We start from the raw sequence: 22,953 nt of genomic DNA, 5'->3' as shown, positions 1-22,953 counted from the left end.
GTTTTCCGGGAGGGGAGGGTTCTCCGCGAAGGGCGGCGCTTCCGGGCAGCGGCGCAGGTGGGCCCTGGCACTGCGCGCACCCCCAGCCCGCAGACCCCCCGCACCGGGAGCTCGGCCCGGTGAGCGCCGGGACCGCCCCGCACCTCCGGGACCCGCGGGGATACCGCGAGTCTGCACCTAGGTTCCAGCGGTGCTCCCGCCCCGGACACCCCGGCCGTGCCCCTGACCCCCACACCGGGTCCGCCCCGGTGCCCCAGCTCGCCCCGTCTGCGGCACCCACGTGGGGAGTGTCACTGCCCCGGCCTGGCAGACTTTGCCCCTGGGACTCGGAGCAGGGTTTGCTGTCCCTGCCGCGTCTCCCTGCTGACCCCAGAGGGACCCTGAGCCCCGCCGGGGGGACACCGACGCTCGTACTGAGGTGGACAAAAGGCCGCGGTGCCCGCAGCCCTCTGATGTGACTGGCACCGCGGGGCTCGGCGGTGTCGCCGGGCGCTGCTGAGACCATGCTTAGGCTGCGCCTGCTGACCTGGGATGTGAAGGACACGCTGCTGCGGCTGCGGCAGCCCGTGGGCCAGAGCTACGCGGCCGAGGCCCGGGCCCACGGGCTGCAGGTGCAGCCCGAGGCTCTGGGGCGCTCCTTCCGGGAGGTGTACGGAGCCCAGAGCCGGCGCTTCCCCAACTACGGCCACGGCCAGGGGCTCAGCTCCCGGCAGTGGTGGCTGGATGTTGTCAAACAGAGCTTCAGGCTCTCGGGCGTGCACGACGAGGCAGCCCTGACGAAGCTGGCAGAAAAGCTCTACCGCGACTACTGCAGCCCCAACAACTGGGAGGTGCTGCCGGGAGCCGCCGAGACCCTGAGCCGCTGCCGCCAGCTCGGCTTCCGCATGGGAGTCGTCTCCAACTTCGACAGCCGGCTGGAAGCCATCCTCTCGCAGTGCAACCTGCGGCACCACTTCGAGTTCGTGCTCACCTCCGAGGCCGCGGGCTTCGCCAAGCCGGACGGGAGGATCTTCGAGCAGGCGCTGCGGCTCGGCGGGGCCCGGCCCGAGCAGGCGGCGCACATCGGCGATGACTACAGCCGGGATTACCGGGCGGCCCGGGCCGCGGGCATGCACAGCTTCCTGCTGCGGGCGGCCGGGCCGGGCGAGGGGCCCGAGGTGCCCCCCGAGCACGTCCTGCCCACGCTCAGCCACCTCCTGGCTCGCATCGAGAAGGAGTAGCTGCGGTTCGGAGGGGTCCAGTGCTGCTGCCGAGAGCTGAACTGTCCTGACATGAGATTTCTTGCTGCCAGGTGGGCAGGGAAGAGCAGCAAGTCTGAACTGCCTATGGAGCAGGAGTTGTGTTCATGTAATAAAACATTTCTGATGCCCAGCAGTGGAGCAGATGTGTTTCATGGCTCTAAAAACACCACAGAAGAGGATCAGCTGTGGTGTCTTCCCCTAACAGGGCTGGGGCTGGGTCACTCCAGAGGCTGATTCTGGCAGGAAATGGAGGCAGATACTGAGGTTTATCCCTTCTCAGTCACCCCAGGGACAGGCCCAAGCATCCCCCAGTGCAAGTGGTGACCCTGCCCACACAGAGCACCCAGGACACCCCTGCCCAGGCCCTGCACCTTCAGTGTACCCCACCTTTGCCACCTCACCAACATCCCCCCCTTCCCAACAGCGGAAGGCAGGCAGGAAGTGCCTGCAGGTCTCCTGCTGTGGGCAAAGCAGCTGGAGCTGAGCAATTTCACCTAATGAATTCCCAGTTAATAAACTTTACTGATTTGGGTAGTGAGAAATAAAAATGATCCTTTAAAGATGATTTTAAACCCCTTTCTCTGGCTCAACTCCAGGCCTACACCTCTCCTCCCTGCCTGCTGCCATCAGCTCCCCATGTTTGCACCATGTTACACTCAAACCCCACTCCCTTGGAACACTCAGTTTTGGTTTCTTTCTGCTGGTCTTTGCTTGTTCCTCTGCCTGGACATGGCCACAGCCCCTCAGCAGTGCCCCTGTCCCAGCATGATCCCCCACAGGGGACAGCCCCCTGTGCTGTCCCTGCTCTGCAATGGGGTAGCTCCTCCCAAAAGCATCTCCAGCTGTGTCCCAATCAGGGAATCACAGAATCATTTAGGTTGGAAAAGACCTTTAGGATTGAGTCCAACTGTTCCCCCAACACTGCCTAGGCCACCACTAAACCATGTCCTCAAGTGCCACATCCACAACACCTTTCAAACCCCTCCAGAGATGGTGACTCCATCACTGCCTTGGGCAGACTGTGCCAGGGCATGACTACCCTTCCAGTGAAGAAATTTTCTCCACGATCCAACCTAAATCTCTCCTGGCACAACTTGAAGCCATTTCCTCTTGTCCTTTCATCATTGCTTGGGAGCAGAGCCTGACCATGTCTGGCTCCACACTCCTACCAAGGAGTGGTAGAGCACAGCCCTTTCCACAGGCCTCCTCCTTGCCACTTCTCCATACATATCTGTCACTATTTCTCCTCTGTTTTCCAGCCCACCAGCAGACTGGAAAGCTGCTTTTGGTGGGGCAGAAATCAAACAATTCACCTAGCAGCAGCTGGCCCAGCCAGGCATTCCCAGACCCCTCACCCCAGCACAGGGTGTAGGCTCTGGGACGAGAGGAAAGCTGCAGAAAACACGCGAGGAACAGGTGTAGTGTGAAGGCAGGTGTTGTCTGAAGGGCCCTGGACACAGTCCACAGCCCTGCCCGGGCTCCTTTCCCCGGGTACTGCAGAGCACACACAGTCACACGCGGCCGAGCGAGATGCTCTGGTGTGCCACGGCAAAGACAGGGTACAGGGGCTCCAGGAAGGCCTGGCGGTGGGAGAAGAGGATGGCGCAGGAGCCGGGGTCGTAGAAGAGCAGCTCCCCCCCTGCAAAGTCCAGCAGGACCCCGATCTCTGCTGGGGCCTTGATCAGCTCCACGGGCTGGGGCTGCCCCGCGTGCAGGAACCGGAATTCTTTGTCATAGCGTGAGAACACCCAGGAGGCAGCGTTGAAGCCCAGGCGGCCTTCGTTGGCAGAGCCCTTCCTGGGCACGGAGCTGTAGCAAACCCCCAGCTTGTAGGCACAGCTCTGCTCCACGCTGACCTTCCAGGCACAGACCCCTGAGTGGAAAGGTGCAGTGGCCAAAGCGTTGGGCCAGTGGTCAAACCGCTCGGGGCAGCCCGAGTCCACCTTTGCTTTCTTGGGGCTGAAGGTCAGGGTTCTCTTGTCTTCCGACAGGGTGAGGTGGGGGCTCAGGGTTTTCTCATCAATGTAAATCTCCTGTGAGCCTGCAAGAGAAGCCACGTGATGAGCACTGACTCAGTGGCCACCATCTGAACCACCTGAGGCAGTCATGGCCATGAGAAACACAAGAGCAACCACCCTCTCCTCACACACTGCTCCTGGGGCCTGCTCTGCTCCCCAGGGTGACAGTGCTGGGGGCTCAGGCTGGGTGCCACACATTCTCCTCTCAGCCGGGGCCAGAACAAGGCTCACCAAAGCCCAGACTCACCAGGTATCTCTCCACCTTGCTCATCTTCCTCTGACCCTGGCCTGACTCCTCACAAAACAGAACTCAGCAAGTTTGGGTCACCCCACTTTTGGGAGAGATCCAAACAGAGTTCCTGTCCTTTCCCACCCCCACTGTGGGTGAGCAGGACCCGGCTGCTCCTCCCCCAGCCAGGGGAGCCAAGAGCCTGGCAAGACTGGCTGTGTGCAGAAAACCTGCAAAGCTGGAAAAACAGGACTGGAGAGGGCCAGGCAGGGCAATCTGTTTCCTGCTACAAAGCCCCAGGTGCTGATCAACCCACCCTGAGGTGCTGGGAGCAGTGCAGGGAGGTAGCACCGGGCTTAGAACTGAGCATGGCTGTGACTGGACCTGGCTTAGCTGTGAAAGAAAAGGGTTCCCAGCTGCACAAACCCAGCCAGTAGCAGCCCAGACTGGCCAGAGGACACAGCACCCACTGTGGGTTTCCACCACTTCAAAATCATGAAATCACAGGACTACAGGACTGTCAAGGGTGGAAAAGATCTCTAAGATCATAGTGCCCTGCTTGCTTCCCCCTGAGACCCTTCTGTGGGTCTGCAGGCTGTGGAACTGCAGAAGTGTGTTCCTCAGTCCCTAAATTTGTGAAGCAGGGGTGAGGCTGATGCCCAGTGGACTCATCTGCTCCTGAGGGGACTCAGTTCCTGCTAGCAGGTGCCCCTCCTTGCCCTGCCTTCCCCCACACTCACTTTTTTTCATTTTAGGTCTTAAACCACCATGGAAACAGGGCTGGAGGGGTGACTCAGTGGCTCTGCCATCCCTGCCAGCATCTCTACCCTGTCATGCCAGCACCAGCCATTGCCCAACACCCTCTGCTCAGCATCCAGCACACAGCACAATGAGCCCTTAAAGAACCAAAGGATGACCTCAACAGGGTCATCCCAGAGCCCAGCCTGCTCCAGGACTCAGGTCAGCATCCCTCTAACAGCAAACAGCACCCAGCAGCAGCAGCAGCAATGCTCCAGGGTTTCCTCAGGCTGCACCTGCCCAGGTGCTCCCTGGCAGATGAACAGAGGCTGAATTATCCCTTTGCAAATCAGTGCCATGCACCTGTGCACGTTAGGTAGGAGTTACTGCAAGCAAGAGTGAGCTCAAAGAGGAGCTGAAGCCAGTACTTCCTTCAGCAGGAGCTGCCAGCCTCATTCATCTGATGATTTATTTCCCCACACAGCAGCCAAACCTGAGCTCTCCACAGGGTTCTGGGGCTGCCCACGCTGCTGGTGTGCAGGGCGGCTTTCCAGGAAGCCAAAGCTGCTCTGAATTCATAGAATACAAAGCAGCACCAGACTATCTTCCTCTGGCAGAAGGAGGGCACTAAACCTCCTGTTGTGCCACATACAGCTAACCTAGGGCTGCATCCTGGTGGTCCACATGGGGAAACACTGCCCCAGAGCACCCACACTGCTCTGCTGTGCAACTGCAGTTCCAGGGGAGCATCTGAGGGAGGAGAAGTGCTGGCAAAGTAACAGCAGTAATGCAGACCAGCAAATTTTGCCCCTCACACAAGTGATTTGTCATGATTAAATCTGGATTTTCACATATAATTCTGATGAATAATTCCACTGGGAATTCATCTCGCCTCTAAGTCTATTTTCTCTGTGTCCTCTATCCCTCAGGGTGGCCTTGGGACATGAGGGATACTGGGACAATAAATTCCCATGGTTAACAGATCTGGGAAGCACATTTGTGTGAGCTGCAGCATATCTAGCTACTTTTAAAAATCCAAGTTCCCATTACATGAGATCCCTCCCAAATGGTGCCAGGGGATTTGCATCATCTTGTGGTGTAAGGAAGAAGCTGACAACCCCAAACAGAAGTGAAACAGAAGCCTGGATGCCAAGTGAAGGCATCAAAAGAATCATGTTTATTTTCGAGAATGAAATAGAGGCCCTTTTGCAGCTGCTTTACAAGTATTTTAGAGGTTATGGAGTGAGCCATCAAGGCTTGGAATTTTCTGTTTTCAAGCAAATAAACAAGAGAGCCACCTGCTCACCTGCCTTTGGGACAAGGGACCACAGAGTGACACTTCACATTAGTGGGTCTTACGGCAAGACCACTGCTGTTAATATTAAATCTCTAAGGCTTGGTCCAGGGTGGCCTGGGGACTGATGAGATCCACAAGGATACCAGGCATCCTCAGCATGCAGTAATGACATGTGAAATGTAACCACACACTCAAAAAACCCCAAACAGAATGAAATTCCTGTGTAATAAGTGCATCAGCACACCCACCACAAGAATCAAATGCCCTAAAGTCATTACGTTTCATAAGGATACTGCTGGGGGAGGAATCCTTACAAAAATTCTGTCACAGCAAAGAAAATTAGGGAAAAGGCTTCCTGCTTGACTCCATGGCTCTGAACATCGAGAACCTTCTTGACTGATTCTTTCAGGAAGAATTTCTTCACTGAATGGGTTTTAAATACTGGAAGGGACAGCCCAGGGAGGTGGTGGAATGATCATCCCTGGAGGTGTCCAAGGCATGGCTGGACCTGGCAGTCAGTGTTCTGGGCTCGGTGACAGGGTAGTGATCACAGGTTGGATTGGATGGTCTTAGAGGTCTTTTCCAACCTGAACAATTCTGGGATTCTGTGACACAGTCAATGCAGCACTGCAGGGACACTTTTCTCAACAACCAACACTCAGAGATTCCAAAGAGGAAAATTAATCACAAAGGGAGAGCAACACCAGAGTTTGCAGGAGATAAACACATGATGGTAGTGCTTGATAGGCATAGACTCTCAAGCTAATACTTAAAACCATGAGAGCAATAAAAGCCTGAAGTGCAGACTTTGGAGATGGGCCTGGAAACAGGGAGAAACTGGAAACAGTTCATCAGAATCACAGCAAGATGAGCAGAAATCAGAAGTTTGTACAGCAGCCTTGGAAAAACCACAATAGGGATTGTTCACAAGGCAAATTACAAAGAATATTGCCATCTCTGAGAAACAAAAAATGCATTTGAAATACTCTAACAACAGACTGAAACCAGAATAAAAGCAAACATTTCACAATCAGCCATTCAAGCACATCACAGCCAGGGTAAAAATGTCTTTCCCTGCTTAACTCAGCCAGCACCAACCAGGTAAACCAGTCCCAGAGCCTGTCAGTGGCCTGGCAAATGCCTCCAGTGCAGCCTCAGCTGTACAGCAGGAGCTGAGCCAGAGCACAAACACCTCTAGAACCACCAGCTTGTGCACAGCCACAACCTCAGCTTGTGATCAGAACACTGCTCCATCTACTCACTGCCCCCTGCACTGGGCAGTCTCACAGACATCCCACAGAAGAAATCACCCTCTCAAAGTCCCCAGCAGCCCAGTGCTAAACATTGTGAACAGAGATTTCTGTGACAGAGATTCCCACAGCAGCATCAGCTTCACTGCTGTCACCCAGGAAACAGCAAAAGAAACCACACAACGTTAAAGCCACAGAGCTGATAAAACACACAACATTTTCAAACTCCAGTTCTTCCCTGAGCCACAACCTGCTTGGAGCCCCCACTGCACCCCCTACACCTCCCACAGCTGCTGCTGCCTCCCGGAATGGGCTCCAAGAAACCAGCAGGGGCTGGGAGAGCAGAGGGGCAGGACACAGCGTGAGGAAGTTTGGACACAGCATGAGGGTGCTTCTCTGGGCACAACACAAGCGAGGGTGCAGGAATCCCTGGAGCATGAAAGATCTGAGCAAGACACTGACCTGTGAGGCAGCAGAGCACAGCACAGGCCCACAGTCGATGCAGCAGTGGACTCTGAACACAGGTCTGATTAAAGTTTAACTTCAGGGACTCCTGTGGCTCCAAGATTCCCTCTGCCACCTCCGTCCTAGCAAAGGAAAACAGGAGTTGTTGCAAAGTACAACGATTTATTGTGCTGGGAGGTGTTTAAAAGATTACAAGGAGGTATGGCAGAGGTTAAAGAGGAGCTCTGGCTGCAGAGAGACCACAGCAGGGGAGTCTGGGCCAGCTCTCACCCTGAGTGATACTTTCGGTTGGCTCTGCTTACAGTTCCTGGTGAAAGGGCTGCAGTGTTGTAAAACACATCCCAGCCTGAGTCAACAGCTCCTCACTCAGCAGACACAGGGTAAATAAATGTGTCTGAGAGCAGCCATCAGGGTACCAGGGGAGCACAATGGACAGACAGAGAATCAGATTTCCCTCTGTTGCCAGAGCCCCACAGTCTGGGCACAGAGGTTTCACCCAGCACAGAGCCAGGGGTTTGCTGGCTTCTGTGGCCTGCAGTCTGCACAGAACTCCTGGTTGTGAGGACAGGCTGTGGCACAGGCTGCTGGGGATGTGCTGTGGCACATTCCATACTCTCCACAGGCCCAAAAGCCCCCACAGGCCCTCTGGGCAGCACAGTGCAGCCAGGGCTAGCACCCTCACAGCAGCCACAGAAATAAATTACTTAAATAAAGTCAAATAGATTAAATAAAAACACAGCCACCAAGGTGCTTCCTCAGGAAGGGCAGCCCAGTGTCAGTGGTGTCAGTGATAGGGCTGTTGGGGACACTGAGACCTGCACCTGGCTCTCCCTGCCCATTCAGAGCTGGGGACATGCTGTGCCAGCCACCCCCTACATGGAGCATGGACCATCCCACCTCCTGCCAACAGCCTGGCACAGGCCTGCTCCATCCCCCAGCAAGCCCTGTGGTTTTCTGCAGAAGGAAAAAAAGAAAGCTGCAGAAGTTCTCCCATAAGCAAGGACTGCTGATCTGGGAAAGCACATGGAGCATCTCCAGGTGCAGCAGAGCACAAAAAGCAGAGACAAGAGGCCATGCTGGCATCTCTGTGCTCTGTCCTTGTCCACAACAAAAGCAGCACAAGGGACAAAGGAGGTGTCATGGGGTGCCTGAGTCATGGCACACAGCACAGGAGCTGTGGGGATGTAGGTGTGGAGCAGGGAAAGCTTGGAGCAGGGTCAGGGAAAGGACCAGGAGCAGCTGGGTACTGACCTCTCGAAGATCTCTTGTTCTGCACGCTGGGGACAAGGAGAGAAAGAGTCATCAGAGTTTAAATCCCCACAGAAGACACCCCAACCACAGCAAACCCAGGACCTGGGGTGCAGTGTTCCCCTTCCTGACCCAGAGAAGCCACCCCTCATCCCAACCCCAGTCCTAGGGAGCAGCAGGAGCATCCAATATCCATTTTCTTAACCTGCAGCACTTCCTACTTCCCAACTCAGAAAATGAGTGGGAATGGCTGAAGGCAATACATTGTACATGTGGCTGGGACACTGTCTGCTGTTCCCTCTCTGTCCCCACCCCACTAAGGCAGGCTGCAGGAACAGCTTGTGCTCCCAGCAAACAGCCCCAGGGCTTTCAGCAAAGGAGGGAGGCTGCAGAGGGACTAAGCCAAGAGTCAGGTGACCTCATGGTCAGTCCCACTTGTTTCTGTACCTGCTGGGCATGAGGCATTCTCAAGGTACAGCAAAGTGATAAGAAAATACCTGATCCCTGCTCAAATCTAAGCAGTGCACTTTGCATGCCTTCAGCTTTCCTGTGGCATGGCATGTGTTGAATCCAGATAGGCACAAGTACCAACACTGACAGCCCAAGGTGGAAAACACATGAACTCCTAATTCCCTTCCAAAAGGAGAAACTGAGGGTGTGGCTGTTCTCTGCCACAGGCAGCTGATGGAACCTGGTCTCCAACCTCTCCTCTTTATGGTGCAGCTACAGCCCAGCATGCTGAGGTGCTGGGGCAGGATAGAAACTGCCTTTCCCACCAAAGGAGCATCTGCCCTCTTTCCATGGGATTGGGTCTGTTTTCCAAGCCGAACTGCTCTTCCCCTCCTCACAAATTTACACGTGGGAAGCAGAGGCTGAGCATGGTGGTGGCAAGGCAGAGGTCCTGCTCATATCTAAAACGAGAGGAATCACTTGGGTGAGCCCAGATGATTCAATAACCAGAGAAGGAACTGAGCAAGAGGAAGCACAGGCTGCTTTGCACGGCAAATATCCCTAACAGGGCTAAGCCAGGCAACACAGGGGACTTTCCAGAAGAGCTGCAGGTGTTTCCAAGGGTCAGTTTTGATTAAACTAGACACTAGAAAACTGGTGGCACAACTAGCTGTTGTAAGAGCAGCTCACAACCCAGAGCTGTCCTGGCTGTCCAGCCTAAGGGAAACTACAACCCCAGACCTGAACTTGGGTGGTTCTGAACCTCATTGCAAGCAAGAGCAGGATCAGGCAGAGCAGGAACCACCAGAAACCACAGGGGCTTATCAGGATCAGGTTAAGGAGATTCCCTGAACCAGACCTGCAAATGTCTGCAAATGGCCTGCCTGGGCAGGTGGTGGAGTCACCATCCCTGGATGTGTTTAAAAAAAGCCTGGATGTGGCACTCAATGCCAGGGTTTAGTTGAGGTGTTGGGCATGGGTTGGACTCAGTGATCTTTAAGGTCTCTTCCAACCCAGAGATTCTGTGAATTCTGTGAATTCTTTATGTCCTGTCCACCTCTGCCTCCCTGCTGTCAGCACAGCAGCTGCTGAACACTGCATTTAAGTCCCATAACAAGAAGTACAGGTCAGCTCTTGGCTGCCTGACTCACAGTACTCACCAGCAGGCCCTGGTCATCCAGGTTGGTGATCATGTCCACCAGGTAGGTGCGGAGGGCACCCAGCTTGTGCAGAGCCTCTGTCCAGTGCACCTGCTGGGTGAGGATGCTCTGGTGTGCCCGCTCCTCCTCGGCGTGCACCCTCTCCAGCAGCTGCTGCTCCTCGTTCTCACAGGCCTTCCCCACGAGGAGCAGCCTCTGGACCACCAGCTCCCGCGCCGCGCTGGCCGCGCTCTGCCACAGCAAGGACACAGCAGGAGCATCAGCCCTGCTCCAGCCCTGAGAGGCGCCCCAGCTGCTTCTGCCCGCGCTCCTGGGGCTCAGCCATTGGTGTTACTCTGTTAACTGAGCCCACGGCACCATACCAGTCCCAAACCTGCCCACTGCCTCCTCAGCCAGCCCCGGTACCTAAGTGACAACCCACGAGGGACCAGAGTCCTGTCCCTCAGCAAACCTCCATAGATTCTCTGTGGGTGAGAAACAGGAGAATAGGCTCAGCCTGAAGGAAAGACGCCAGGGAGAACTGGCCCTTCCAGTGCCTAAAGAGGCTCCAGGGCAGCTGGAGAGGAACTTGGGACAAGAGCCTGGAGAGACAGGACAAGAGGGAATAACTTCCCACTGCCACAGGGCAGGGTTAGATGGGATATTGGGAAGAAATTTTCCTTGCAAGGGTGGTGAGTCCCTGGCACAGGGTGCCTAGAGGAGCTGTGGTTGTTCCTGGATCCCTGGAAGTGTCCAAGGCCAGGTTGGATGAAACTTGGAGCAACATGGGATAGTGGGAGGTGTCCCTGCCTATGGTAGAGGGATGGAACTGTGTGGTCTTTAAGGTTTCTTCCAACCCAAACCAGTTTGTAATTCTATGATTCTATCACTGTCCTTTGTCCTCATCCTCAGTGACAGCAAGGAACAAATAAAATAAACCTAGGAATTCTAAGGCACTGATCCTAGTAGGATGTTTGATTGTTTTACACTCACACCATTGTCTGTGCACATTTTCTAGGCAAATGAAGCAGGAATTCCAGACACACCCTGGCATTCCATTTCCACAGCCTCATCCCGACGTTTCCCCCCACCCCGGGAGCTGAGCATCCCTGATGGGAATGGTGAGCAAGGGTCGCCTGGGCAGGGCCAGCCCCAGGGACTCACCAGGACGCCCTTGTCTTTGGCAGGCAGCACCTCGTCCACGTGTCGGGCGATGGCCGCGCTCTGCAGCTGGATCCGCTCGCAGCGCTCCACCAGCTTGTTCTGGGACGCGGAGCAGCGGGGTGATGGATGCGGGCCTGGACGGGGCCCCGAGCCCCGGCAGCCACCCCACACCCACACCCACACCTCCCCACTCCCCTGCACCACCCCACAGAGAGCCCCCATCCCCACGGGGGACCCCTGAACAGCCCCACACCCCACCAGGGCCCCACACCTGCCAGGAGCCTCTCGCAGAGCCCCGTCCCCATCCTTGGGTGGGCCCACACCCGCCAGGGGCTCCTTTAGAGCACCCAGCTCCCCGTGGGAACCACCCGCATGGCCCCACACCCTGCCAGGGACCCCCGCGGCCACACACACCCCCAGGGACCCCACACACCCTGCCAGGGACCCCACACACCCTGCCAGGGACCCCCGCGGCCACACACACCCCCAGGGACCCCACACACCCCCAGGGACCCCACACAACCCCAGGGACCCCACACACCCTGCCAGGGACCCCACACACCCTGCCAGGGACCCCCGCGGCCACACACACCCCCAGGGACCCCACACACCCCCAGGGACCCCACACACCCTGCCAGGGACCCCACACACCCTGCCAGGGACCCCACACCCGGTCTAGGACCTCCACACCCTGCCAGGGACCCCACACACCCCCAGGGACCCCACACACCCTGCCAGGGACCCCACACACCCTGCCAGGGACCCCACACCCGGTCTAGGACCTCCACACCCTGCCAGGGACCCCACACACCCTGCCAGGGACCCCACACACCCTGCCAGGGACCCCTGCGGCCACACACACCCTGCCAGGGACCCCACACACCCCCAGGGACCCCACACAACCTGCCAGGGACCCCACACCCGGTCTAGGACCTCCACACCCTGCCAGGGACCCCCGCGGCCCCACAGCTGCCGAGGCACCCCCACACCCCGCCAGGGACCCCCACACACCCCCTATGGTCCCATACCCCCAGCGGGACCCACACACACACCCAGGGAGCCCCATATTCCCCCAGGGACGCTCATACCCATCCAGGAGCTCTTACAGCCCCCGACACACCCGCACGCCCGCCCGGACTCCCCATCCCGCCGGAACTCCCCAGACCCGCACGGCCCCTCTGCCCCCCCAGCCCCGGGCTCCCCCTCAGCCGGCCCGGGCCGGGGTCCCGCCGCTCACCCGCAGCCGCTCGGCCCGGGCCATGCTGTGCCCGCACCTGCCGCGGGGGCGGCGGCCCCGCCCGGCCGTGCTCGGCGCTCCCGGCTCGGCTCCGCCCCGGCCCGGCCCCGCCGGGAGCCGGCAGCGGGCGGCGGCACGGGCGGGACGGCGCCGGGCCCGGTGAGGGTGAGTGCGCGGCGGGGCCGGGCCGGGCCGCGGGGCTGCCCCAGCACAGGGACGCGGTTCTTCACAACCTTTCCTCACAAACCTTTCCCGAGGGCTGCCCCGCCTCTCCCCTGCCAGCGGCACATGGCACTTGAGGGGCTCCCTCGGGATGCTCCCATTGACCCTCCCACGGCCACCCCCATCACAGGGACCCGGGATGATCCCATTTAACCCTCACAGGGCCACCCCCATCATAGGGACCTAGGATGCTCCCATTTAACCCCAGAGGGTCGCTCCCACCCACAGAGACCTGCCAGCACCGCTGGGGAGTCACACCCAGCTCCAGGAACCCAGGATGTCCCCCATTCTCCCCAAAGCCAAACGCCCTCCTCGAAGAGATGCTTATTCCCCCGTGAGGGTGGGGCAGCTCTGCTGGGGTCCCTGTGCCGCGGCTGTGGTTGTTGATGTTCCCTATGCCACGGTACAGGTTTCACTGCAGAGCCTGGACAGGTGGAGGCAGCAGCATGGCTTATTTTTCAAAAGCAATTCAGTAAAAAAGGTTTTTGATTTCTGTCAAGCGATGCATTTGGAGGGAAGGGATGATAAGGGCATCCTCCAGCAAGAAACTCAGGCTGGTGAAGCTTGGTGTGGATCAGTTGTTGTAGGATCCCTGAGTTTTTAGGGCTTTGTGGTGGAGCAGCTGATGGATAAGTGTGTGTTGGGATACAGACAGCAAAACCTTGGATTAACATCCTGCCTGAGCGCTGCTTACATCCAGGATGCAGAAAAATCTGCTCTTTCTTGCACTGAGGAGGAGGCAGGAGAACAGTGAGACACAGGACAAAACTCCACCTTCCCTGCAGCCTCCCCTGGCCTCGAGCACCTGAGAGCTGATGTGCAGGTAGGGATGAGCATTAACTAACTGCTGCTTGAAAACAGTAATCATCAGAATTAAAAACTCAGATTTCCCACTTTAGTTTTTCCTAGAGTCTTGTTTTGCAACTTCCAGAGTTCTCCCACTGTCAGAGAAAAATCACGTTCCTAATGGTCTGAAAAAACTGGGGCATTTGGTCAGATTGAAAGAATAAATTGCCAAATTATCACAGCCCCTCAGACTGATCATTCCTCACATCTTTGGAACATGTAAACTCATGGATAGAACAGGAGGAGATTAACTAGGTATTACTAATTGCTAATCACAAGGGCTGTCAGGGTAAAATTAGAAAGGGAATTTTGTAGAAACCTTTTGCTCAGTGCTTCCAGGTTTTTTTTTTTGTTTTTTTTGGGGTTTTTTTTGGGGGGTTTTTTTGGGGTTTTTTTTTGTTTTTTTTTTTTGGTTTTGGGGGTTTTTTGTTGGGTTTTTTTTTTGGTTTTTTTTTGGGGGGGGGCAGAACCCTCAAGGAGTTTTTTGCTGGAAAAAGCAGATTGGGTTTTTTTTCCCCCCCTTATTTTGATTAGCAAAATGCTACAGCCATGGAAGATGGACATGCCAGCAGACTAAATCCAATTAGTGTGCCTTGAGCTAAGCAGCAGGCAGTTATTGTCTGTGACAATTCACTGTCACTGAGACTGGTTTCTGCTCAGTCTCTGAGGACATGGGGAGATGCTGCTCCTCACCTGGATGGATCTATAGGATCTGGCTGTGCTGACCCCTCTGGGGAGGGACCAGCCTGGCCCCAGCCTGGCCAGTAGGTGTTTGCTGAATGCATGGGTTATCCACATGGTCTTGCCTTGCCTGGGACTGGTATATGGACATGGAAACTCTTCCCAAAGTGTTTCTCAGCTCGTGGAAAGATCACTTCAAGTATTGCCAGGCTGGCTCAGTTGAATTGGGGCTGCCTGTGCCTGCACTTGGTCCCACCAGTTGCTGTACGAGCTTCAGTCTGAAGGTGTTTGCCTTCACCAAGCCAAAAACTGGGATCTCCAGCATGTATGGAAGTCCAGACCAGATCCAGGAGTAAGAGGAGGTGTAAACAATGACAGGCAGCAGTTCCATCTCTGTTGTGGCCTCACCAAGCTTGGGCATTTTTAAACCCATTGTGAGGTCCCAGTGACCTCGCTCTGCTGCTGGCTCTGCTCTAAGCTAAAGGTTCCATTCAGGACCTCCAGATGTCCCCTCCTCTGAGGTTTTCTCCTTAGTCTGAATGGGGTAGGATGTAGATAACACGTTACCAGCACCTTATCCTGTATGTGTGACAGAAACCCCCCTGGATCCCTGGTGGTGCCGTGTCCCCTCACCCACAGGTGTCCCCACAGCAGGTGCTCGAGGTGCTGATGTGACACCCACCACTGGTTGCCAGGACTATGGGGAAACTGCAGAGTAAAATCAGCTTCCACACCACCAAATACAGGTAAAGCAATGGTGGGAGATCAGTCCTGTTAATAAACCAGGTGTGAGAGTGAAGAGAGCACAAATGAGCAGAAAATATGGCAAGCACAGGGGTTTAGTTTCATTATTGGATGTTTGAACCAGGTTTGCATTTCTAATCCTCACTTATAAAGCCTGCTCAGCTTTTTGGGGGGACTGAAATCCCAAGTGTCACTCACAGGAATGGCCAAGCACATAACCATGGCCAGTGGTTGTGCTCTGTGATGGCTGAGGCAGAGCTCTGAAGGGGAACTGCTCCAGGAGAGAGGCTCTTCGGCCCAAATTCCCAAACTGCTTTGTTGTGTCCTCAGAGCCTGTCACCAGCCTTCATGGCCAAGATGAAATAATTCAGTCCCTGGCAGCAGGGAGGGGGATCTGTGCCTGGAGAGCAGCACAGGGTGGCAGCAGGGGGGACTCATGGCCAGGGAGGTGTCACAGCAAAGAGCAGCAGAGTCTGACCCATGTGAGTGTGGAGGCTGGTGAGGTCAAAATTTCTTTTCTTCTTTGCACCAGCACAGAGTGAGCGACAATTAAATATTCAGCAGCTCTGGAGCTGAGATAGGTCTGCTCCATCTCACTCACAGCCTCTCTCTGGCTTTCCCAGACAGATGTTGTAATGTCAGAAGATGCTGGAGGTGGCAGGAAATGGCACCTGACCTCTCCTCCCAGCCCCTGCATCTCCCACTGCTGTCCCTGTTCCTCTGCAGGGCCGACGGCTCCGTGGGACAGACGGGACCCGCCGGTGCCTCCCGGGAGCACAGCCCTGCTCACACCGACGCTGTCACCTCTGTGGCTGCTCTCCAACCAGACCTGTGTGTGTCAGGAGGAAGGGATAAGGTGAGGTATGCCCTGGGACAGGAAAACATATCAACAGCTTCAAAAGTAAGGTTGAAATGTGAGCTTTTTCCATGGAAGGTAGCTATGCTGGTCCCTGGATTTAGAAAGGAAAAATGAGCTTAGGGTGAGGGCACACCCTGAAGCACGTGGAATCAAATTTTGTAACCTCTCCAGAGCTCATATCACATCAAATGCTCCCACCCAGGCTTGGGATCGCCAGACTGACTCTTACATCACCTGTCTTTAAGGACAGTTGTGCATGCTCTAGAAGCTGAAAACTAGAGGAACCTGTTCCTGCACTGTGGACTGTGCACAAATCTTGGTATGACATATCCTCCCTGCCCTGCTCTCCTGCTGACCCCTGTCCCTGTCCCTGCAGAGCGTGGCTGTGTCCAGCTGGAGGTCCGGGGCTGCCCTGCGCCGCTTCACCGGCCACGAGCGCGAGGTCACCAAGGTGAGAGCTGGGGAGCCAGGAATGATGGAGCACTGGTTTGTCATCCACAAGAAAGGTGGGATCAGGGTATTCCTGGTATCCAGCTGGGGACGGTTGGGCTTGTTAACCTTAAAGGTCTTTTCCAAACTTAACGATTCATGATTCTGTAATCAGAACACATTAGGTTTTTCCCAAGGTCCCAACAGATACTTTTGGAAGCAGCATGGAGCGTTGCATTCAGACTAAACAGGGCTGCAGGAGGTCTGGATGTGAGCTTGTCTTCCCCTCCAAGAGACTCTATAGCAAAAGCTCAGGATTAATTATGAGGTTAAGCTTTTGATGCAGAGATGCCATTCACTTTTCTTCAGGCCTCATTCTGCTAGACTTGACATTATTCCACAAATCAGCCATGCCTGGCTGATATATTCTGGGAATACCCATGCCATGTGCCATAGCTGGCATATTCTGGGAATAGCAGGGCTTTAATTTCCTTTCTGGGATTGGGATGACAAAGCCAAGCAGGCTTCTGGGAGAGCAGACGTGCAGAGGAGCTGTAGTTGTGCGTGGTGTGGCCAGTGCACCTCCACAGGGGACAGCCCCAGTGGGTACCCAGTGAGCTGTGGGTACTGCAAAGACAAAGGGGCCTTTGTTCACCTCAGTGCTCAAAACAACTGTGCACTGGGCTCATTTGGGTTTGTAAGGACATTTTTCCTATAAAAGGAATGGTTTCTAAGAACAAGACCTGAGAGCACCCATCCACCATCCCCGGCTCTGAGGGGACAAGGAACAGAATTGAGAGGCCAGGCTCTCCCCAGTCATGTTCCTGCATGTGCTGGGCTGTGACAGGACAGCAGCAGAGTTGTGCTCTCCCTGTGAACTGGGTGGGAGGATGAGCAGCTTCTCCTTCTGATCCTTGGCAGGTCACCTCAGCCCTTGACTCCAACAGAGTCTTCAGCGCATCCCGGGACAAGACAGTGATGATGTGGGAGCTTCACGGGACTTCGGGGCCAAGCCAGCACTTCCTAGGACATGACCTGGTTGTTACTGGACTGGCTGTGAGCCCAGGTGAGGGACAACAAACTCCCAGTCCCCAGGGACTGCTGACAGTGTTTCCTGCCTTGTTTTGGATGCTAACTTGTGGTTGCAGACGCCTCCCTGCTGTGCACGGGCTCCCGGGACAACACCGTGTGCAAGTGGGACACTGAGACCGGGGAGTGTCTGGGCAGAGCTGCAATCTCCAGGAATCTGGTAGGATCTGCTGGTTCCTCAAATCCCATCCCATCATCCATCTCCCTGCCTGCATGATTATTTCACATGTGAAGCTGTGCAGAGAGAATTTTATGGAAGCTTGGTGCCAAAGGGAACCTTTGGGACACTGTGCACCTGAGCAGGCTCAGCTCGAGGCTGGTTATTCTTCTCCGGATAACAACAAACCCAGGAGCACAAAGGTACCACAGGACTCGTGGCAATTTATCAATGCTTTAACTCAGAGCTGTTTGGAAGCACACAGAGTCATGGAATCACTGAGGTTGGAAAAGACCTCTAAGACAGAGTCCAGCCATTCTCCCAACACTGCCACATGTCACTCATGTCCCCAAGTGCCACATCTACATGGCTTTTAAATCCCTCCAGGAATGGTGACTCCACCACTGCCCTGGGCAGCCTGTGCCTGACCACCCTTTCAGCAAAGAAATTTTCCCCAGTATCCAACCTAAACCTCCCTTGGCACAACTTGAGGCAATTTCTTCTCATTGCTTGTTCCCTGGGAGCAGAACCTGACCCCCACCTGGCTGCACCCTCCTGTCTGGGAGTTGTGGAGAGCTGGAAGATCCCCCTGAGTCTCCTTTTCTCCTGGGTGAACAAGCCCTGTGCAGTGGGGCTGCATTCCCTCCTGTACCAGCCCAGAGCTGGTGTGGGTACCACCTCTCTGCTCCCATGGCTCTGTGTCCTGCTGCTGGCACCTCCCAGCCTCAGTCACCCCCAGCAACCCCACTGGGACTGGACATGACAGGGGAGCAGAAAAAGTCTTCATCCAACATTTCCAGCTCCCAATCCAGCAGGAGGAGGGGGAGGATGGGATCTCAGTGGTTCCATCCTCAGGCAGACACAGCCTAGCCACACAGAGCTGGCTCCTGCTCATCCTTCCCTTTCAACAGGTCACACACCTGTGCTGGGTTCCTGGGGAGCCTTATGTCATCCAGACCTCAGAGGATAAAACCATCAGGTAAATTCCCCCTGTGGCCAGAGAGCAGGGAGGTACAGCCTGAGGCACGTGGGGCTATTGTGGGGTTGGTTGTCATGACCCTTGCTGGTGTGGCTAAAAGCCACCTGCCAGCTCACCTGGGCCTTGGAATGTGACCTCCAGCCAGGGACAGGGGCTGGGAGCAGCACTGGGTGGCGACTGCGAGTGAAAAGGAGAATTTGTGAGAAAGAAAGCTGGAGAGTGATCCAGCATGGATAAACGCAGGGATGCAGGGAAGAGTTTGGGAGCAGCCAGGGCAGAGCTGTGGGCACAGCTGGGGCGTGCCAGAGGGCACAGAGGGAAACCATCGTGGTGATGATGCCTCAGGGTCCCCCTGCCCTCTGCTGTTCCCTGCAGGGTGTGGGACAGCCGGGAGCTGCAGGTGGCCCACACGTTCCCAGCCAAGCAGCACATCCAGACGTGCTGTGACGTGAGCCAGGACGGGCGGTACTGCCTCAGCAGCAGCAGCGGCTCTGCCGGCCACGGCGCCGAGGCCACCGTGAGTGCCGGGCAGCAAGGCCTGGGCTCCTGCTCCCTTCCCTCCCATGTCCACTGCAGACAGAGAGAGCAGCCCATCAGTGCTCAAGGGTCTGAGTGCACCCACTGCCTTGGCCTTGGGCTGGTGTCTTCCTGCCTTTCTCTTTGGGAAGTTTTGCTCAGGGAATATCAGCAGTTATTCTTCTTGATTAAATCACTGGGATTTGCTCCATCCCTAGAAGTGTCCAAGGCCAGGTTGGATGGGGCTTGAAGCACCCTGATCTAGTGAGTGGCATCTGTGCCCATGGCAGGGAGTTGAAACAAGGTGGTCTTTAAGGTTCAGTAAAACACAGGGAAAGAACAATGGATGCAATTGAGGAATGCAAGGTGCTTGCAGAAAGCCTGTAAGGGATCCCTTGCTCCAGGTGTTTCCAAAGCAGGGATTCAATCCTGCAGGTTTTCAGCCCTGTGTGTGAGGATCAAGAGGATGAACCTATCCCATCCCAGGGTGGGCAGGGCTGAGGATGGGAGCAGGCTGGACACTTCTTATCTGCCTGCACAGTCTTAGCTTGTTGGTTCTAATGGGTGTGGCCATATGCTCAGTCACCAGTGCTGAAAATCCTTTGGGTTTTGATGTTCTCCAGGGCTGTGAGCATGAGCAGGGACAAGGGAAGTAGCCATGGCACTCTGAGGATTGGTGAGGAGCTCTTTTATCCCAACCCACCTTCCTGTCTCGGTAAAACATCTTTGTGCTGGCACAGCTGGGGCTCTACCACTGCCTGTTTCTTGCAGCTTTGGGACCTGAGGCAGACCAGGGGCCGAGTGTGTGAGTACAAAGGGCATTTCCAGACCACCACCGCGTGTGTCTTCCTGCCCCGGGGCCCTGCGCTCGCCCCCAGCATTGCCACATCCTCCAGTGACAGCACGGTGAAGGTCTGGGACCAGGACACTGCAGGTAGGGGAGGCTCCTGCCCACTCTGTGTTCCTTTCTCCTGGACGACAAACCCACTTCCCTCAGTTCTGTCTCCTCGTGGTGACAGGCAGGTGACTGCTGCAATCTCTGGAGTTTACTCCAAACCAGCTGCAGGGCAGGTGGAGAAATGGCCCAGAGCAAACGCAGGGCTCGACAAGCATGGAGGAGCCGCATGTCAGAGATGACAGGGATCTTCCCTCAGCTAAAAGGAAGAATTACCAGGCAGGTTTTAAAGATACATCCAAGTTAAGTTATGAAAGGACAAAGGATAAAAAGAAAAAAAGAACAGGGGAACTCCAGAGATTGCTGCAGGTACAAGTAGACAGTTGTAAGGAATAGAATTTGTACTGGAGGACAGAGGGATGGTCAGCCAACACCCTTATTCTGGTTGTCTTCTTGAAGGGGAATCATGGGCATTTTGGGGTTAAATCTGGTTGTGAGGGTGAGTCTCTCCCTGAGTTGGACACAAAGGGGTTTGTTTGCCTGCCAAGCCCTGCCATGGCAGCAGGTTCTTAGTAACCCTTGTGCTGCAGGCAGAGACCTCTTGGGAGCTGTTCAGGTTCACAGCATTAGACACTCCCCAGGGCTAAGCCCCTCTCCAAGGGAACTTATTTAAGATGGGATGAAAATAGAAGCCTGAGGCTCTCCTGCAGAGAAGGACCTTCTGTTCTCTTACCTGTTCCTTTGCCTGGTGCCTGTGCACCCGGGGTGGCTGTGGGGCTGGCTGCAGCTTTGATCCTCTTGCCTTCCCATCTGGGTGAGCCATAATCCAGCTGCTCTGGGAAGGACATAGGTCACCAGGAGAGGCAGCTGCCTGTGGGTCCAGGCCAAGTGCAGCTCTGTTTGCAGCTCAGCCTGAGGCTGTGGTCTCTGCACAAACTGTCTCAGGGAGTTTAATAACAGGCACAATCAGAAAGGCTCATGTGGCACTGGATATTGTAAATCTTATTTCTCTTTCCCATTTGGAGATTCATCAAAACTGTGTGGTGAGTGTAGCACAGCCTTTAGGAAAACTGTAAGAAATTTGGGAGAAGAAGGTGGGTTGGAAATGGCTCCAGTCTCGCCCTGCAACTCTGCCCAGTGGGAGCTGTAGGTCCATCCAGCCCTGCTTCCTCTCCCAGGAAGGGGCAGAGCCCGACCCCAGTCTGGATCCCTCTCAGCCACGGCCTGACTGGGCAATGCACGGGGGTGAGTCTCTCTACCAGGGGCACATCCCAAGGTGTTGGATGTGTGGGTCCAGGCAGCAGCTCACAACCTCAGGCGAGCAGAGCCTGGAGGTGGGAGATTGGTGTGGCCCTGTCCCACCTCAGCAAACCCAGCATCCCTCCCTTGTCCCTTCCCTTGCAGCCTGCCTGGCCACGCTGTGTCTCGAGGGCTCGGGCTCGCTGGCCTCGCTGGCCGCCTGCGACAGCTCCACCCTGCTCTGCGCCAGCTCCAACTCTGGCATCCACGTGCTCCGGGTGAGGGGCGGTGCAGAGCTGGCCCTGGAGGAGGTGGCAGCGTTCTGAGCACCAGAACCCCCTGTCAGACACTGTCCCAGGAGGAGGTGGCAGCGTTCTGAGCACCAGAACCCCCTGTCAGACACTGTCCCAGGAGGAGGTGGCAGCGTTCTGAGCACCAGAACCCCCTGTCAGACACTGTCCCAGGAGGAGGTGGCAGCGTTCTGAGCAACGGAACCCCCTGTCAGACACTGTCCCAGGAGGAGGTGGCAGCGTTCTGAGCACCAGAACCCCCTGTCACAGATTGTCCCAGGGAGGGGATGTGACCCCCAAGAGCTGCCCTGACGGCAGGCAGCAGGGACGCTGTGCCTGTGGGATATGACAGCGGGGCTGGGGGACTTGCTGGTTGGTTTATGGGTGACAGAGAGGCATCAGAGCTGTCCAGGAGAAAAGCCAAACTCTGGGAGCCTTCAGGCCAAGCTCTTGCTCCTCACTGAGCATCCTGCATTTTCCTTACAAAGCCTCCCTGCAGCCAGAGGCACAGGATGGGCAGAGGGAGGAGATGAGACACCAGGACCAAGGGACAGATACCTGAGCACTAGGCTGAGCACACACAGCTGGACCTGTGCTTGGACCAGAGGAGTCTGCAATGAAATAATTCTTCTGTGTTAGTTGCTGGCCTCTCATTCCATCGTATTTTCCCTGGAAGGAACTGTGCTCATGTTCCCAAGAAACAGACAGCTGCTCTCCAGCTGACAACAGTGAGGTGAATCTGTCTTCTCTTTACTTCTGAAGGTTTTCATCCAATCACAGAATTCCTGAGCAGAAATGGACCCACCAGGATCCTCCAGCCCAGCCCCAGTCCCTGCCCAGACCCTCCAACAACCCCACCCTGGGCATCCCTGGCAGCGCTGGCCAAACGCTCCTGGAGCTCTGGCAGCCTCGGGGCCGTGCCCATTCCCTGGGGAGCCTGGGCAGTGCCAGCACCCTCTGGGGGAAGAACCTTTCCTGATCTCCAGCCTGACCTGCCCTGGCCCAGCTCCAGCCATTCCCTGGCTCCTGTTCCTGTCACAGGGAGCAGAGATCAGAGCTGCCCCTCGGGAAGAGCTGCAGACCCTGAGAAATCTCCCCTCAGCCTCCCCTGCTCCAGGCTGAACAAACCCAATGACCTCACCCCTCCTCAGCTGTTTTTTACACCAGCAGAAATCAAACTGTGCATTATGAAATTCCTGTAATTTCTCCATTCCTTGTGAGACCCAGAGCCCAGGATACAGATTCAAACCTCTTTAGATTTTCCAGGGCACATTATTTGCAAAACCTCAATTTAAACAACAAACAAGTACAAAAGCTCTCCCCAGGGCAGGGCAGAACAAGACAATCCTACACTGAGTGACCTCACACAGCAAACCCTAAACAGGAGATGCTGACATGGATTTGCAACACCCAGTCCATGGGACAACTCATGGAGTAGGACACAAGGCAGTACCTGGAAAAGAAGAGATTCCCTGGCCTTGGACATCTACTGTAAGTGAATCCAGGGGGATGCAGATCTCCATTCAGAGAC

General features: G+C 55.7%; 3 protein-coding genes across 6 annotated transcripts; 2 read left to right on the top strand and 1 right to left on the bottom strand.

Moving 5' to 3' along the window:
* Positions 1-40: 40 nt before the first annotated feature.
* On the top strand, positions 41-1,371 carry HDHD3 (haloacid dehalogenase like hydrolase domain containing 3). Its single transcript, XM_053961734.1, has one exon. The coding sequence runs from the start codon at positions 504-506 to the stop codon at positions 1,218-1,220; it is 717 nt and encodes a 238-aa protein (XP_053817709.1). The 5' UTR covers positions 41-503; the 3' UTR covers positions 1,221-1,371.
* Positions 1,372-2,660: 1,289 nt separating this feature from the next.
* Positions 2,661-14,589, bottom strand: BSPRY (B-box and SPRY domain containing). Of its 2 annotated transcripts, none has more exons than XM_053961729.1 (6): positions 14,238-14,589; positions 11,240-11,338; positions 10,097-10,327; positions 8,490-8,515; positions 7,236-7,360; positions 2,661-3,282 (listed from the first exon to the last, which is right to left on the bottom strand). In XM_053961729.1, the coding sequence occupies exons 1-6, from the start codon at positions 14,340-14,342 to the stop codon at positions 2,753-2,755; spliced, it is 1,116 nt and encodes a 371-aa protein (XP_053817704.1). In that variant the 5' UTR covers positions 14,343-14,589; the 3' UTR covers positions 2,661-2,752. The 2 variants fall into 2 exon arrangements, with proteins under 2 accessions (XP_053817704.1, XP_053817705.1); XM_053961730.1 differs by lacking the exon at positions 14,238-14,589 and adding an exon at positions 12,477-12,565.
* A 106-nt stretch (positions 14,590-14,695) lies between these two features.
* WDR31 (WD repeat domain 31) lies at positions 14,696-22,060 on the top strand. 3 transcript variants are annotated; one of them, XM_053961726.1, is made up of 10 exons: positions 14,696-14,769; positions 14,877-14,971; positions 15,696-15,825; positions 16,205-16,279; positions 17,179-17,323; positions 17,406-17,506; positions 18,415-18,482; positions 18,858-18,999; positions 19,770-19,932; positions 21,298-22,060. In XM_053961726.1, the coding sequence occupies exons 2-10, from the start codon at positions 14,925-14,927 to the stop codon at positions 21,456-21,458; spliced, it is 1,032 nt and encodes a 343-aa protein (XP_053817701.1). In that variant the 5' UTR covers positions 14,696-14,769; positions 14,877-14,924; the 3' UTR covers positions 21,459-22,060. The 3 variants fall into 3 exon arrangements, with proteins under 3 accessions (XP_053817701.1, XP_053817702.1, XP_053817700.1); XM_053961727.1 differs by lacking the exons at positions 14,696-14,769; positions 21,298-22,060 and adding exons at positions 17,581-17,706; positions 19,622-19,674 and having other exon boundaries at positions 14,888-15,825; positions 19,770-19,857; XM_053961725.1 differs by lacking the exon at positions 14,696-14,769 and having other exon boundaries at positions 14,888-15,825.
* The last annotated feature ends 893 nt before the right edge of the window (positions 22,061-22,953 follow it).

Source organism: Vidua chalybeata, chromosome 21 (assembly GCF_026979565.1).
Source record: "Vidua chalybeata isolate OUT-0048 chromosome 21, bVidCha1 merged haplotype, whole genome shotgun sequence".
Classification (NCBI taxonomy): Eukaryota; Metazoa; Chordata; class Aves; order Passeriformes; family Viduidae; genus Vidua; species Vidua chalybeata.
Note: the sequence above shows the minus strand (reverse complement) of the source record. Positions and strands in the feature narration are given on the sequence as shown.